The sequence below is a fragment of the Dipodomys spectabilis genome, unplaced genomic scaffold (assembly GCF_019054845.1).
Source record: "Dipodomys spectabilis isolate Male_0828 unplaced genomic scaffold, ASM1905484v1 ptg000018l, whole genome shotgun sequence".
NCBI lineage: Eukaryota > Metazoa > Chordata > Mammalia > Rodentia > Heteromyidae > Dipodomys > Dipodomys spectabilis.
This window is the reverse complement of record NW_024870695.1, coordinates 16,791,600-16,805,952: the sequence shown is the minus strand read 5'-3', so window position 1 is coordinate 16,805,952 and position 14,353 is coordinate 16,791,600. Positions and strand designations below refer to the sequence as shown.

Sequence of the window (14,353 nt, the reverse complement as noted above, 5' to 3'; positions counted from 1 at the left end):
ATTAAGGGAATTACACCAGTGGTTAGACAGAGGTCTATCAATCTGCCAGCCCGTCACCTGGGAGGGAGAGGAGGCAGGCATGCCCCTGTTCTGGAGCTCTGGTTAATACCAACTCACTTCAGCCCCCTCCCCACAGCAAACACACTGCTGCATCTCTCTCTCTCTCTCTCTCTCTCTCTCTCTCTCACACACACACACACACACACACACACACACACACACACAAAGGGGGCTGCTACTGCATCAGGCACAGAGCCCCACACATGCTCCTCCAAGCCCCACTCCCCAGACTGCATCTGGGACCATCTTCAGTGTGTGTAGGTAGGTTGGGGAGTTGCAAAGGGGGCCTGAGCAGGGGGGCGGGGCAGGACTTCGGGAAAACTAGAGCTGCCAAACCTTCCCTGGCTCCAGAAACCAATGCGGTTTAATTTAGATAATGGTCCCGGCAGTCACTGCAACGCAAGTTGGAAGTGGGGGAGGGGGAAGGGGCCGCAGCCACAGCGGGAGAGTGAGGCGTGGAGTGGCCTTCTCTGGAGAAAAGTCCTATTTAGTGTGGCCAGTGTGGTCTCACACAGGAGAACCAGTCTGTGGAAGAGACTGTTGTGCCCAGAAAAGACCATTAACACTTTAGGTCCCCTCCCCTCCCCCATCCCACCCACCCTATTCTCCTGGGTGTAAAATCTCTGAGATGTTTCTGAGATTCTGACCCAAAGCCAGATTGAAATGAGGAGGGTCTTCATCGTGACTACCCCGGTGCCACAGCCAAGGTGAGGGACTCCCTTTGGGTCCCTTCTGGGCTATTCTCTGCAGTGGCTCTGAGTGGTCAGATAATGACATGGTAGGTGGGGCAGGGGGAGCTGACGTTGCTACATTTCTTCTTAGGATTCTGTGTCTAAGGGCTGAGGGCCAAGGGGTCACTCACTGGGCACCCGGTTAATGGCCCGGAGTGGTCGCAGCACACGGACTGTCCTGACAGCTGAGAAGCTGACGTTCTGCAGGTCCAGTGAATACTCCAGCATCCTGTGAGGAGGGGTTGAATTTGAAGTCACCATGATGTTTAAAGAGAGAGAGAGAGAGAGAGAGCGCACCAATGAGGAATTCTGTGAAGAAGCAGGACAATCTGGTGCTCCTCCCTCTCTCCCGACTAAGGAACCCTGAGATCAGCTTTCCTCAAACAAGCAAGGATAACTCCCTCTCCCTCCCCCACTCCTCAAAGAGCAGAACCAGGAAGACCACAGGACTCAGGAGATAGGCCAGAACACGGCAGGCAGGCAGCCTCACTTGCTTGGCTCACGTGGACAGCCAGGGAAGAAATACAGCTATGACTGGGTTGGGGTGGCGCCAGGGCCCTGGAGAAAGTAGTGATCCAATCCCCTGCTTCCCACCCCCAGTCCAGGCCCTCACCCTGCAATGACAATGAAAAAGTCAAGCCGGTTCCAAGTGTCTCCCAGGTAACATTTCTTCCCGAAGATACCCAAGGCCACCATCTTCACCACCATTTCCACAGCGAAGAAGGCAAAGATGAAGTCATCAAAGGCCTAATGGAGGGACAAGAGTCTGCAGAAACTCAGAAGGGCAAGAGGACACACACACTCCTAACCACTTCTACCAGTTGAGTCAGGGCCTTTTGCAGAACAGATGTTGGGGATTAAGATCAGGAACTATAGCTGGATGCTAGTGACTCACACTTGTAATCCTAGCTACTCAAGAGGCTGAGATCTGAGGATCAGGGTTCAAAGCCAGCCTGGGCAGAAAAGTTCATGAGACTCTGATCTCCAATTTACCACCAGAAAATGTGATGTGGACTTGGGGCCCAAAGTGGTTAAATGCTACCCTTCAGCAAATAGAGCTCAGGGACAGCACCCAGGTCTTGAGTTCAAACCCCATGACTGACAAAATAAATAAAAAATATTTTTTAAAGATCAGGAACTAGTTAGAAGGCAGGGATTGAGAAGTTCTCCACTTGTGGCCAGTCTTGGGGAAAAAGTTAGCGAGACCTCAATCTCAACAAAGCTAGGCAGGGTGGCACAGGCATAGGCATGCAGTCCCAGCTATGCAGGAGGCATAGGTTAGGAAGGAACATTACAAGGCCAACTTGAGACTCTTATCTGAAAAATAGCCTAGAGCAAGAAAAAAAAAAGCTGGAGGTATGACTTGAATAGAAAAGCTCTTGCAAAAGAGCTGGGTGCTGATGGCTTATCTCTAGAATCCTAGCTACTCAAGAGGCTGAGATCTGAGGACTGCAATTTGAAACCAGCCTAGGTAGGAAGATCCCTGAGACTTTTACCTCCAGTTAACTACCAGAAAGCCAAGAGTAGGGTGGTGGCTCAAATGGTAGAGTGTCAGCCTTGAGCAAAAAGTTCAAAGTCATTATCCAGGCTCTGAGTTCAAGCCCTAAGACTGGCACAAACACACACACACACATACACACACACACACACACACACAAAGAATCAGGAGCTCCACTTCCCCATAATACATATATTGCCACTCACCTGCAGAATTCGGCACCTCTGGGAGTCACAGGCGATGTCCTCACATGGCCGGAACATGCCCAGGGTCACACAGTTGAGAAGAATGACCAACATGCTGATGCGCTCGAACCAAGTATCAAGACGTCAAGGAAACAGCTGGCCAGGACTAGAAATGAAAGTGTCCTACAATACCCTGCCCCGATGATACCTGCTATGTGTCAACCTCCCAGATTTGAGGGGAGGACCCTGGCTCACCTTGACCATCTCACTTCTGTGGACCTAACCTTGTCATCTGTAGCCAAGGTAGGAAAAAAGCCATAAATAATGTGGCTATTTACACAAGCCATTTGGGGAATGGAATTGATCATGCTGGTGGAAATGCCAGACACCATGAGTCTGCTGCCGAATCGCCTCCTCTTCTCTCCAGCTCGCAGGGTAGATGTGAGAAGCAAGTGAGACAATGTATGTGAATGTGTTACACAAACCTACAGTCGGATTATGCCTGCCTTACAGTTTACCACGCACTTTCACACACTTCTGACGCTCATGACAGCTCCACGAAACATCCAGGGTAGATTCTTTTGATTGGAAACTGAGGACCAGACAGCCAAAGTCATGTGCTGAAGCCATCCAATACAGAACAAGACTGAGGTCCCCACACTCTTGATCTACACAGCCATTTTCTCCATGCCATAGCTGCTTAGACAGGCAGGAAGGGGGCTGTCATCACTCTCCTGATACCAGGCCCACAGAAGGGCCCACAGCTGCATGCCCCTTGCTACAATACTGGAGCCTGAGGCTTTCTCTCCAACTCCCAGCCCTCTCAGCCTCTAGACACATTCCAATATGGAGACCCCTACCCCCAATTCCGCATCAGGCACCGTACCAGGCCCAGGCTACACAGTGGAGGACGCCTGATGCACAGCCATGTGGCTACCACATCGTCTTATGCCTTCCAGCCCAGACTCAAGCAACTAGGGCAGAAGGAGTCCCTTCTAACTTCTGAGACTTTCTGCATGGTGAGTTCAAGAGAATGTGTAAGCTGGTCCTGGACCTTAGAAGGTTCCAGGCCCTGGACTCAAGGAGTAGTTTTCTCATGGCAACTAGGAAGGCAGAAAGAGCAAAATGCCTAGGAGAAGAGTGGAGGATCAGGGCAGCCCACTCCCTCCACCACCAAGTAGATGTAAAAGAGCATGGGGACTCTTCAGGAATGAGGTGGCTTTTGCCAGGCAAGAAGGAACCAGCAGAGACATTCTAGGGCTCTAAAGGATCTGATTCCCAGTTGGTCCTAGACATACCCCATCTTTGTCCTGAATCCCAGACCATTCCTCCTCTCCAGAGGCTGGCAACTGACTCCCTCATCCACCTCAAAGCTTTCCTGCCCCCACACGTCACCTGGGCTTTTTACTCTCAGATACACAACCCTGTCACCATCTGTCTCTGCCACCCCAGGAGACCCAAGACAGTCATTTCCCTAACCTCCATTCCCTTACAAAAATGAGTAACACACACACACACACACTTTAGGGTTGGGGGTAAGTGGATGAGAGGGAAAATAAAGAGTGCTGTTTCCATGGAGCTGTTCCCGAGTGGAGCCAGAGCCCAGTGCATCTCTCTCCAGAATGGGGGGTCAGCCAGGGGTCACTCCAGAAAGAGGGGGACAGGGAGGGAGCCATACCGTGGAAAGGAAGAGACACAATTACCCTCAAGAATTTGTTTGATAGCCCTTTCCTCACTTCTGTAGGAGGAGAAGTCTTGGAGATGCACCAGTTCTTCTATGTGGGGGGCTCCCAGGACATCTGTCTGTTCACCTCTAAAGACAATGATTCTACCATGTTAAATCATCCATGCACTTGTCTCCCTTGTGGACTTCTGCTATATCTTTATATCTGCCTTCCCCAAACCCTTACTACCTCTGAGCTTAGTGTAGCACATGGCACAGATAGAAGACCAATGCATGGGGAGAATGAATAAATGAATGAATCGATGAATCAAAGACTTTGCCTATCTAGAAACCAGATATGTCTCCCATTCATGCAGCCCTGTCCTGTGTCCCTTAAGACTGATGAATTGATGATAACTATGGGGAGAAGGGCAGAGTTGACCCCACAGAATTGCCCTCCTTCTGTCCCTGCCTTACACAGGCTCAGATTGGAGCCTCTTTCAGCCAAAATCAGCTTCTAAAGAATTCCACATCCAGCTTAATCACAGAAGCCCCTTTTCAACAGCCCTTGGCAATACGGTCTGTTCCCATGTACATCCTGCCTGCTTTCTGCTCCCTCCTTCACTGTAGGTGAGCATAGATGGACAGGGAAGAGCTCAAGGCACAAACTTGGTACAATCTGAATAGAATAACTAATGGGGGGGGGGTCTTTTACCCTTCTCAGGGTGGAGCTTGTTTCCTTGGGAACATGGCAGTATGTCACTGTGTGATGTTCTTCAGTTGCCATAACAACAGGAGGATGTGTCACCAGGTGGTGTGGATTTGTTGCCATGGTAATTAAAGAGACCCCCCCCACACACACACACACATGCTCTCCCCTTACCCTGGCTGCTATCTTGTCCTCATGCAAGAAAGGGGAACCAGGGAGACCCACAGGTTATCAGGAGGGGGGAACCATGTGACAGATCCCCATGGTAACTGAGAGAACGGGGGACACTGGTTGCCATAGTGACTATGAGAGACCTGTGCAGTCACATGTCTACTGTTGCTATGGTGACTGTCCTGGTCTGGAGTGGATCCCAAAGGGTGGGGGCAGGAGAGGAGAGGATCTTTCTTCTCCCCACAACCCATCATCAAAACCAGAGAGAAAGAGAATGGCAGGAGAGGAACCCCACTTCCATCCCTCCTCCTCCTCTCCCTCCTGGAAGAGAAAAGTAGAGCATGTTATCTTTACAAATGAATCTCCTCCATGGGATTCTATCTAGATAGAGCCCTGTCTAGCCAGGAAGCTATGAGTGTAGGAGGCAGGCTGGGTACCTCCAAGGCCACGGGGCTCCGGGCATGAACTGAGAAGGCAAGCAGGCCCTCAGCTGCCTCATTCCCTCCAGCAGTCAGGGAAATCTGAGACTAAGGAACATTGAGGAGGAAATGGGCGGGGACCCAGGAATCCTGTCCTTCTAGTAAGAATTGGGGGGGGCGGTCCTTTCATCACCCATCCCACAGAGAGACTGGTATCTACCAAAGCCGCCACCCCTAGGGTGGAGGTGGGTACAAGGGCTCAGCCTAGTGGCTTGCACAGGGAGGTGGAAAGGGGGATTCCCCTAGCCAAGCCCCCCCTCCTCAGAGTCTGCTTTCCTGTGTACCCCCAGCTCTAGTGTGTGGGTGTGTGGGGAGAGGTTTCCAGCTGAACCGAAAACTAAAGCAGAAAGGCAGCCGGCCCCACCCAGAGACAGACATGAGACAGAGACACAAGAGAGACGGCCGCTGGAATCTTTGGGAGGGAAAATAGGCCAGAAATCTGATTCAAATTCTGTGACTTTGCATGTGTGTGTGCACATGCGTGTGTGTGCGTGTGTATGCATGTCTGCGTATGTGAGCAGTGTGTGTGTTGCCATTCTGGCTGAGGGAGGCAGGGTGGGGTGAGAGCTAGGGTAGAAGCAGGGGGGGGAGGGCTGGTGGAGGGGTAATCCCAGGAATGACTCCAATTGGCACTAGGGGTGATGGGGAGTCCCCCAGTAATGCGGTGAAGCAGAGTAGGCGGGAGGGAAAGTGTGTGTGTGTGTGTGTGTGTGTGTGTGTGTCCCAGAGAGAAGGAGGCCTGGAATGGAGGGAGTGCCAAGAGGTACTCTGCCACCCTATCCTGCTCGTCTCTGGGGTCCAGTCCTCCTCCCCAGAATTCTCTCTGGGAAGCCTCAGGTTTGGAAATGGGAGTAAAGAATTGGTGAGGAGACACAAATAAGCCCCCCTCCCACCCTACTTCCTCTGAGAATCCAATGGTGACTTCTAGGTAGGTGAGAAGAGTGGACAGACTTGGAGCACACACTGGGACAATGGCTAGGAAGACTCCAGAAATTCCTGGGGCCCCCTCCCTTCTAGAGGCACACACTCAGACACACACAGTGACGCACAGTCACACACTCACATTCACTTCTGGAAGCCATTAGGGTTCCTGCCGTTTAGGCCTCCCCCTTCTCCTCCCCCGACTCCTGGCAGGCTCCCCTTTCCCCCACTGGCCCCCCTTCCACTCCCCCCTTCTCTCTCAGCATCCCAAATGCCAGCCTGTGATTTCCAAATGAGAAAAAGCTGTGCTGGGCTCTGAGCTTGGAGAAACTCCTACACAAACTTCCAGATGTGACACAACAGCGGGAGAGGGAATGCTCAGGATCTCCTTCCCGGGAGGGGAAACGCACGCCCTCACACTTGAAGAAACACACACTGGAAAGGCCAACACTCCCCTCTAACCTGAGGGGAGGACCCACCCAGCTCTGAGCTGTCTGAGCCAGTACCCCTGCTTTCCCCTAATACTAAAACACACACTTCTGTGCCTCTCTTCCTTTAGCTGCCTCTTCACCCTCTCCAACACACACTCTCCTCTCCCTCTCTCTCTCTCTCTCTCTCTCTCTCTCCTTCTCTCTCTCTCATCTCTCTTTTCTTTCTACCAGCATCTATATCTCCTCTCTAGGAAACCTGGTGTGTTTTTTTTAAGGAGGCTATGAGGAAAGGGTCAAAAAGAAGGTGCCAAGAAAAGGCAAACTAGATTCAGTCTGAGTTGGTAGGGAGTGTCCTTATGTCCCTTAGGCTCCAAGATGCAGAGGAACCTCTAGGAGTCAAGGGAAGCTTCACCAACATCAAGAAGAGAGAAAGAGAAAGGCCAAGAGGCAGTTCAGAGCCCTCAGGCCGTAAAAACAGTTCCCCTTGTCACTGGGGTAGGATGGGAGCAATGAGGTGCACAGCTTACCTCAGACCACTCAGGCCCAGCTGCTAGTCCTGACCCAGTACTATGGGTGCCCCATACCCTAGACTACCACTCCCCGGAGTAAACCAGCTTCCACCTTGCTTCTCTCATTCCAACCCTGGCCACTTGCCCCATTCCTAGAGACATCTGGCTCTAGGCTCCCCACTACACCTGGAGATAAGGCAGGTGACAAGATGAAAGCCAAAAAGGAGGCTGAGGGAAAGGAGATAGAAACTGGTTGGTGGGTTTTCCCATTCAGTGGCAATGGGAGGGGCCTGGCTGTTTAAGGGACAGAGAGAAGGGTTATCCAGAGCTCATCCCATAGAGAAAGGGATGGGGGGGGGGGGGAGATTCACAGTTCAAGACTTGCCAATTCCACAAGCCCAGAGACCTCAGACTCTCACCTCTCTACAGTTCAGAAAGGAAGAAGGGGCTGGGAGTGGGGAAGAGAGGGTGATGCAGGAGAGGGTATGATGAGGGGAGTTTCCTAAAGACCCACAGTGTAAATAGAGCATAGGGGGTGAGGGGGGCCCAAGCTTATATCCTGCTTTGCGCACTAGAGGCAGCAGAGCTGCAGAGAGGGCCGCACCAAGTCCCCCCCTTCCCCAAAGCAGAGTCCTGTTTGGGCTTTCAGGGGGGCTGCAAGGGAGACTCCCCCACTCCCCCCAACACACACACACACACACACACACACGCACTCACGCTTGCAGTGAATCTCAGAGAATCTCTGAGCTTTCAGGAAGGAACTGGGAGAAGCTGTCATGACCTGGATGGCAAGACAACCAGCCCCCACCTTTCCCGGTAGCTGGTTCCAGCGCTTCGTCAAGCAGGCTTTTTGTTCCCAAGAGGACTGGAGTCTCCCTGACCACTCCAGACTAGGTAGAGGCAAAAGAACCAGACTAATTCTATCTACCTGGAATGTGGGGCATGTGTCCCCCAAACCTGTGCCCAGAGTAGGCACAGGGGTGTCAGATCTGAGTCTTCCTCAGAACACATGCTGGCTGTCTCACGATTCCCCCACCCCAATACTTTTCCAGGGCTGCGGTCTCCCATACCTGCTGTGCCATCAGCCAAAGCACTCTCATTTGTGAAAGGGGGGGGGGGTAACTTGGACCTGCTTCATCCCATCCCCCCACTTGCCAAAGCGCTGGCCACAGTCTTTCCCTCCACAAGGGGAAAAGAAAAAAGAAGAAAGAAATCCAACACAAAACTCCCCAGCCCAATCTTAAACACTAGGCATCAGATAAAGAATAGGGGGTGGTGGGAGACACTGGTGATTGGGTTCCACTGAAAGGGGCTCCAGTCCAGCTCTGGGGGCAGACGGCTCCCCTCCACCACATCTTGTTCTCATTCTGCACCCCTGACATCAGCCGCCGCCGAGAAATCTCCTTGTTGTGCCTCCAACCCGCGGGCTGGGGGGGGGGGGGGGACGGCTTGAGGGAATAAGACCTGGTCCATGCCCCCCCCCATCTCCCTCTGGGTCAGTTAAAAAAAAAAACCCTCAGCTTTGAGGACCAGGTTAGGGGGATGGACCCTAGAATCCGCCGCAAACTTTGGGGCGGGGGCAGGAGGAAAACCCAGGAGATTGCGGTCTCCCCTCCTCCGTCCCCGCAGCTTCCTCCCCACCCCTGCCCCCAAAACTCGGAAACCAAACCCAGCTCGCTAACCAGCGTCGGGGCGGCCGGGCGGGCTGCCGGACAGAGTAGAATGCCCAAGCTCCCGAAGCTTCCCACATCTGGAGGATGACGACCCTCCTCTAGCCACATCTGGAAAGCATCCAACTGCCAGCCAGTGGGTCACGTCTCTTTAAAAAAAAAAAAATCCGATCTGTGTTTCCCCACCTCCCCACCCCCCCTATCCCACCCCCAGGATTAAGGTGTGTGTACGGGGACAGAGCTTCCCGGGGTACCCAGCAGACCTGCTCACCTCTCGCTTCCACTCCGACGCCCCCTCCCCTGCTAAGCATACACCCCCCCCCATACACACCCCGTCTCAACTGTCCGCCCTCTAAGCTCACTTCGACTCACCTGGCTTTTTGGTCCCCTCTGGAAACGTGGCCCGCCCCCCCTCCCCGCGTTCCCCCCACCCCCTGCAGACCCCGAAAAGCCCGGCCGGCCGGTCGTGCCCTCGAAGGATATGGGTTACAGACCGTGCGGAGACACCAGCTCCGCGGGCGGCTGTCCTGGCTCAAGTAGAAGAAAACCACCGGGGCCAGCGCCGGGTACGGCAGCCCCTCCGCCTCGGAGTCCGCGCTGCCCGGGTCCTTTTCCGCCGACCCCGGCTCCGGCCGGCCCCCGGCCCCAGACAGGTCGTTAAGCTGCATGAAGCTCCGGGGCTGTCCCGACTCCTCGGTGCCCGCTCCATCCTCCTCCTCGTCCATTCTCTGGCCAGCCGGGGCCCCGGGGTTCCGGAGAGGGGCGAGCGGCCCCCCTCAGAGGAGGTGTCCTCACGCAACCGGGGGACCCCGGCGGGGGCACATCTGGGGGGCTCTAGGGCTCTGGCTGAGCCCCCGGGAGGGCCAGTTCAGCCCAGCTCCCCCTGCCCGCAGGGGCATGCTGCCCGCGGGGCGCCGGATCGTAGGGAAGCCCCGCCTGGCGCGGGTCCCGCTGCTTCCCCTGGGCCCCCGGGGTCCCCCGGGCCAGCCGGCTGGCTCCCCCTCACTTTGTTCCGGCTTCTTCGCTTCGCGCCCTGCCTCCGGCTGCTGCCGGAATCGGCGCTACCTTCGGCGAAGCGTCCCCCAGAAAGGGGAGAGACAAGGGGGAGGCACCCGGTGGAGGACAGGGGTCCGGGGAGGGGCGCCCCCTCTTCCCGCGGCGCAGCTGGAGCAGGATCTAAGGGGTCAGCATCGTCCCGGCTCCGCGCCAGCGGCGGCGGGGGGAGGGGAGGAGGGATCTTTGGGGGCAGGTTTGGAGGGGGTGGGGGGCGGCTCCTTCCTCCGCCCCGCGGCGGGCTCACGGTCCGGGAGGGGCGGGGAGACCGTGGGGGGCCGTCCCAGGCGGGGGTGGGGGCGGAGATGCCGCCGCTGCCGCCGCCGCCGCCGCCGCCGCGGTGGCTGCCGTTGCCGTAGCTGTCGCCGGCGCCACTGCCTCCTCCTCAGGCCGAGACGCGGAGCGAGCGAGCGAAAGCGGCGGCTGGGAGCCCGGCGCACACCACAGCTGGATCCCTCACTCCAACTTCAAGCCTCGGCCCCGCCTCTCCCCAGCCAACCCGGCAGCCAATCGCCGCGCGCCGCCGGCCCCGAGCCGCACGCCCATTGGCCGGCCGCCGTGGCAGTGCGGGCGGGGACGCGGAGGGAGAGAACCACAGCTGGAATCCGGTTCCCACCCCAAATCTCAGGACCGCCTCTCTCCCCCTCCTCTTGCCCCTGGGTCCGCTCCTGAAGGCTGGATCCAATCAGACATCAACCCAGGCCGAACCCACTTTTCTATTGGCCACTGGGGTCTTTGGGACTCCCCTGGAGGGAGCCTCGGGGAATCAAAGCGTATTTGGCGCCAGGTCCTAGGGTAATGCAGCAAGCTCCGGGCATCCTTTGTCCAGGACCCCCCGAACTGGACTCCAGCCAGAGGGCGGAGCTCGGCTCTGGACGGGGGTTGGAGAAGAAGGAAGGCGGGAGGTACAGGAACGAGGGGTGCCACCAGGGTTCCAAAGAGAAATCCGGCTGGGTATTTGGTCAATCGCAAACCTTATACCTGAATCTGGGAACCTGTCCCGGGGAAACCGGAGAAGCAGAGCTGGAGGGTGCCGAGGGTGGGGCCTCGGGCAGGAGGGGGCGGATCGTGGAGGGGGGGGACAGAGGTGGGTGTGGTCTCTACGTGGCCTTCACGCCCGGACCCCTCTCCCAGAGCTGGCTGGGGGTGCTCTGAGGCCCCCTTCCGATACTTTGGCCCTGACCTCCTAACCGTAACCCACAGACCCAGACCTCACGCGGAAGCTCAGAGCTTCACCCTCGGTCCCTAAGGATCCTTTGAAGGGTGCGGCTTTCCTTCAGGGGCTTGGAGCTTGAACCTCACAGGCAGGTAACAGCTGAGCCTCAAAACGAGAACCCCCCCACCCCAGCGAAAAGACCTTTGGGCCTCGAATGTGTAGGAGAGGATGAACACATCAGGCTTTACCAGTGTCTCCTGCAAAGCCCGCCCCAACCCCTAACTCCGTGCCTCAGTTTCTCCATCTGGCAGCAGTCCCAGTATGATGTGGGGGAAGTCTGTCTTGACAGACAGGAGCTTCGATGGACTGCTCTCCTCACCTCCGCTCTGCCCAGAGTGGGTGCTCGCGGTTCTAGGCTTTCCACGGGAACACACACACACACACACACACACACACACACACACGCAGATCCCGGACTTCGCCCCGCCTCTCCTCCGCGGCAGTACTAAGTCTCAGCTTTAGCTCCCTGCCTCCCCGGGCGGGGCGGGGTGGGGGGGTAGGAAGGGGGGGGTATTCAAGAACGCAGAGCCCCAGTAGTACTGGACGCGTGGAGGAGGGGGAGGGATTCGACTTCCCCAGCCTCTGCGTGGGCATCCACGGCGAATCCGCCTGGGGCCGTCCTTCTCCCCGGAGATGGAGGGGGGGGGGGGCGGCGGCAGCGGCTCATGCCTCTGCGGAGATGCTGAGGGGTGGACCGGATGGCCTCCAGCATCCACTGATTCTCGGGCGGGCGTTCTGTGTGCTCGCAAAGCTGTGCCACCCACGCAGCCCCCGCAGGCTTCCGGCCAGAGCGTGGGTGTGCGTATGGGGTCGTCTTAGCTCCCTCTAGGGCCTGTTGCGGGGTTGGGGGAGGGTGAGCAGCGGGGGGAGGAGGGCAGAGCGGCTGCAGCGCCTAAGCCTCCCTGGTTGCCCTTTTGCCAAATCCGGGCACTGAGTTGTGCAAATGAGGCCGTACTTATTTGCATTTCATGCTAATGAGCACATCCCTTAAGTGCCTGTTTCTCCTGGCGGGAGTCTGTGCTCTCATTCTGACTGTGCCTGTGTGGCGCCTGTCTTGAACTCAGGGCCCTTCCGGGAGAGAGGGGCTATTTATGGTTGTCTTGGTCTGACACCTCCTTCCCTCCCTGCATGTCCGCAGTCTGGTGGTTTGGCTTGCCCTTCTGGTCAGGATCAACAAGCCCCAGGGCTGGCACGGAGAGGTGAGGATTCTCCTCTCCTAGTCTTTGCAGAGGGGGAAATGAGGCCAGAGACTTGCTAGTCTAATAGCCAGATTGTCTGGTGCCCCACGTCTTCCTGTATTACTCAGGCCATTCCCCCGGTTCATGGGCTTCCCTGTTACAGAATATATCCAGAAAAGAGGCATGCAACACCTAGATAAATGAAGATATACCTCCCTAGGTTTGTGGCCTAGGGTAAAACTTGCCCCTTGAAACTTGGCACTGTAGTCTGGCACCAGAGGACTTTGATATCTGAGCAGAGATGCCCACCATTTCCTGAGTGAGGTAGGGAAGAAAGCAAGCAAAGGAAAGCCAGAAGCCATCTTTAACTCCAGCCCTCTATAGCTTAGCTCTGACTGACATCACCTCCTCAGACTGGCTTTCTTTCCAGTATGACTTTTAGTGCCTATTAAGGGGGTGAGAGGTGCTGAGGGTATAGTATGAACCAGACAAAAAAGTATGAATAGTACCTAGTAATACAGTATTCATACTCATAGTACTAGCCTGGGCTGGGATGCTAGGCTTATGTCTGTAGTAATGAGATCATTGCCTCAGCCTCTAGGCTGTGTTCCCCAGACCAGGGCCTACCATAGTGTTTGGCATCTAGGAGAGGAACGAGAAGTTCCTATCTTTGGGCCTCAGTTTTCCAACTAACTTAAGCTGATATGTTTTCTAAGGTCTCTTCTGGGTTTGAAGGAGAACCTCCACAAGTGCGCCATGCTCAGCTAGCCCCTTCAACCCTCCTGCAGCCCTCTGGCTCCCTGGAGAGCTGAAAGAACAGCCATCTGTGATGTGCTTTGTTCATTATCTCGTTTGGTTTCTCAGCAGCCCCGATTGCTGGTGGTTCATGCCTGTAATCCTAGCTACTCATGAGGCTGAAATCTGAGGATTGAGGTTCAAAGACAGCCTGGGGCTATTTTCCAATTAACCAGCAAGACAGAAGTAGAGCTATGGCTCAAGTGATAGTGCAGTAGCTTTGAGTGAAAAAGCTAAGGACAGTGCTTAGGCCCTGAGTTAGTATAGCCCCAGTATAAGCATGCATACACACGCGCACGCACACACACACACACACACACACACACACAGCTGAGTGGGTGGCTCCTCATTTCTCAGAAGTTGAAGTTCAGAGAGATTAAATGACTTAAGTGACTACCCAAACCAAAAGGTCACATTGTCCCAGGACCCTGACCCACAAATGCCTTAGGACAGTCCTACTGGTAAGAGAAAACACACCAGGCCAAGGAGAAGGGGTGACATGGAACTTTCTTTTTTTTTGGTCGGTCGTGGGTCTTGAACTCTGGGCCTGGGCCCTGTCCCTCAGTTCTTCAGCTCAAGGCAAGTGCTCTACCACTTGAGCCACAGCGCCACTTCGTCTTCTGGTGGTATATTGAAGATAAGAGTTTCACGAATGTTCCTGCCTGGGCTGCCTTTGAACTGCGATCCTCAGATCTCAGCCTCCTTGAGTTCAGCTAGGATTATAGGTGTGAGCCACCGGCACCCGGCTAACACAGAATTTTCAAATCCCACATTTAGCAATGGTCATGTTTAATCTTACTCTCTTTGGGAAATCTTCCCTTTCTGGGTGAACTAACACTTTTAAGCCCTAACATCCTGCTCTGAACCCATTTTCAGGATGCCACTACAGAAAAAAGACAGGAGGGAGAAGACCCCAAATGCACCTTTCTTTACAGCCATGTCTCAATGTCCTGGGAAATGGGAAAAATTCAATGGCTTTTCTCATACCCTTGAAGAGCCTAGGGTGAACTCTCTATGGTCAAGTCTCAGAGGCCAGACGCTTAACCTCTCTGGACCTCCAATACCTATCCATAGAAGGCTGAAA

The 14,353-nt window shown here is 55.2% G+C and overlaps 1 protein-coding gene across 30 annotated transcripts in view; it reads right to left on the bottom strand.

The window, feature by feature from the left end:
• The window catches only part of Cacna1g (calcium voltage-gated channel subunit alpha1 G), a 67,210-nt gene extending 56,877 nt beyond the window's left edge, over positions 1–10,333 (bottom strand). For 26 of the 30 annotated variants that reach the window (XM_042671645.1, XM_042671671.1, XM_042671730.1 and 23 more), the window contains exons 1-4: positions 9,511–9,752; positions 2,496–2,607; positions 1,405–1,538; positions 923–1,020 (exon numbers count right to left, since the gene is read on the bottom strand). In XM_042671645.1, the coding sequence (XP_042527579.1) occupies positions 923–1,020; positions 1,405–1,538; positions 2,496–2,607; positions 9,511–9,752 (586 nt within the window). Of the gene's footprint in view, positions 1–922; positions 1,021–1,404; positions 1,539–2,495; positions 2,608–9,510 lie in introns of all 30 variants that reach the window. The other 4 variants (XM_042671699.1, XM_042671721.1, XM_042671735.1 and 1 more) reach the window with 1 other exon arrangement.
• Positions 10,334–14,353: the final 4,020 nt, after the last annotated feature.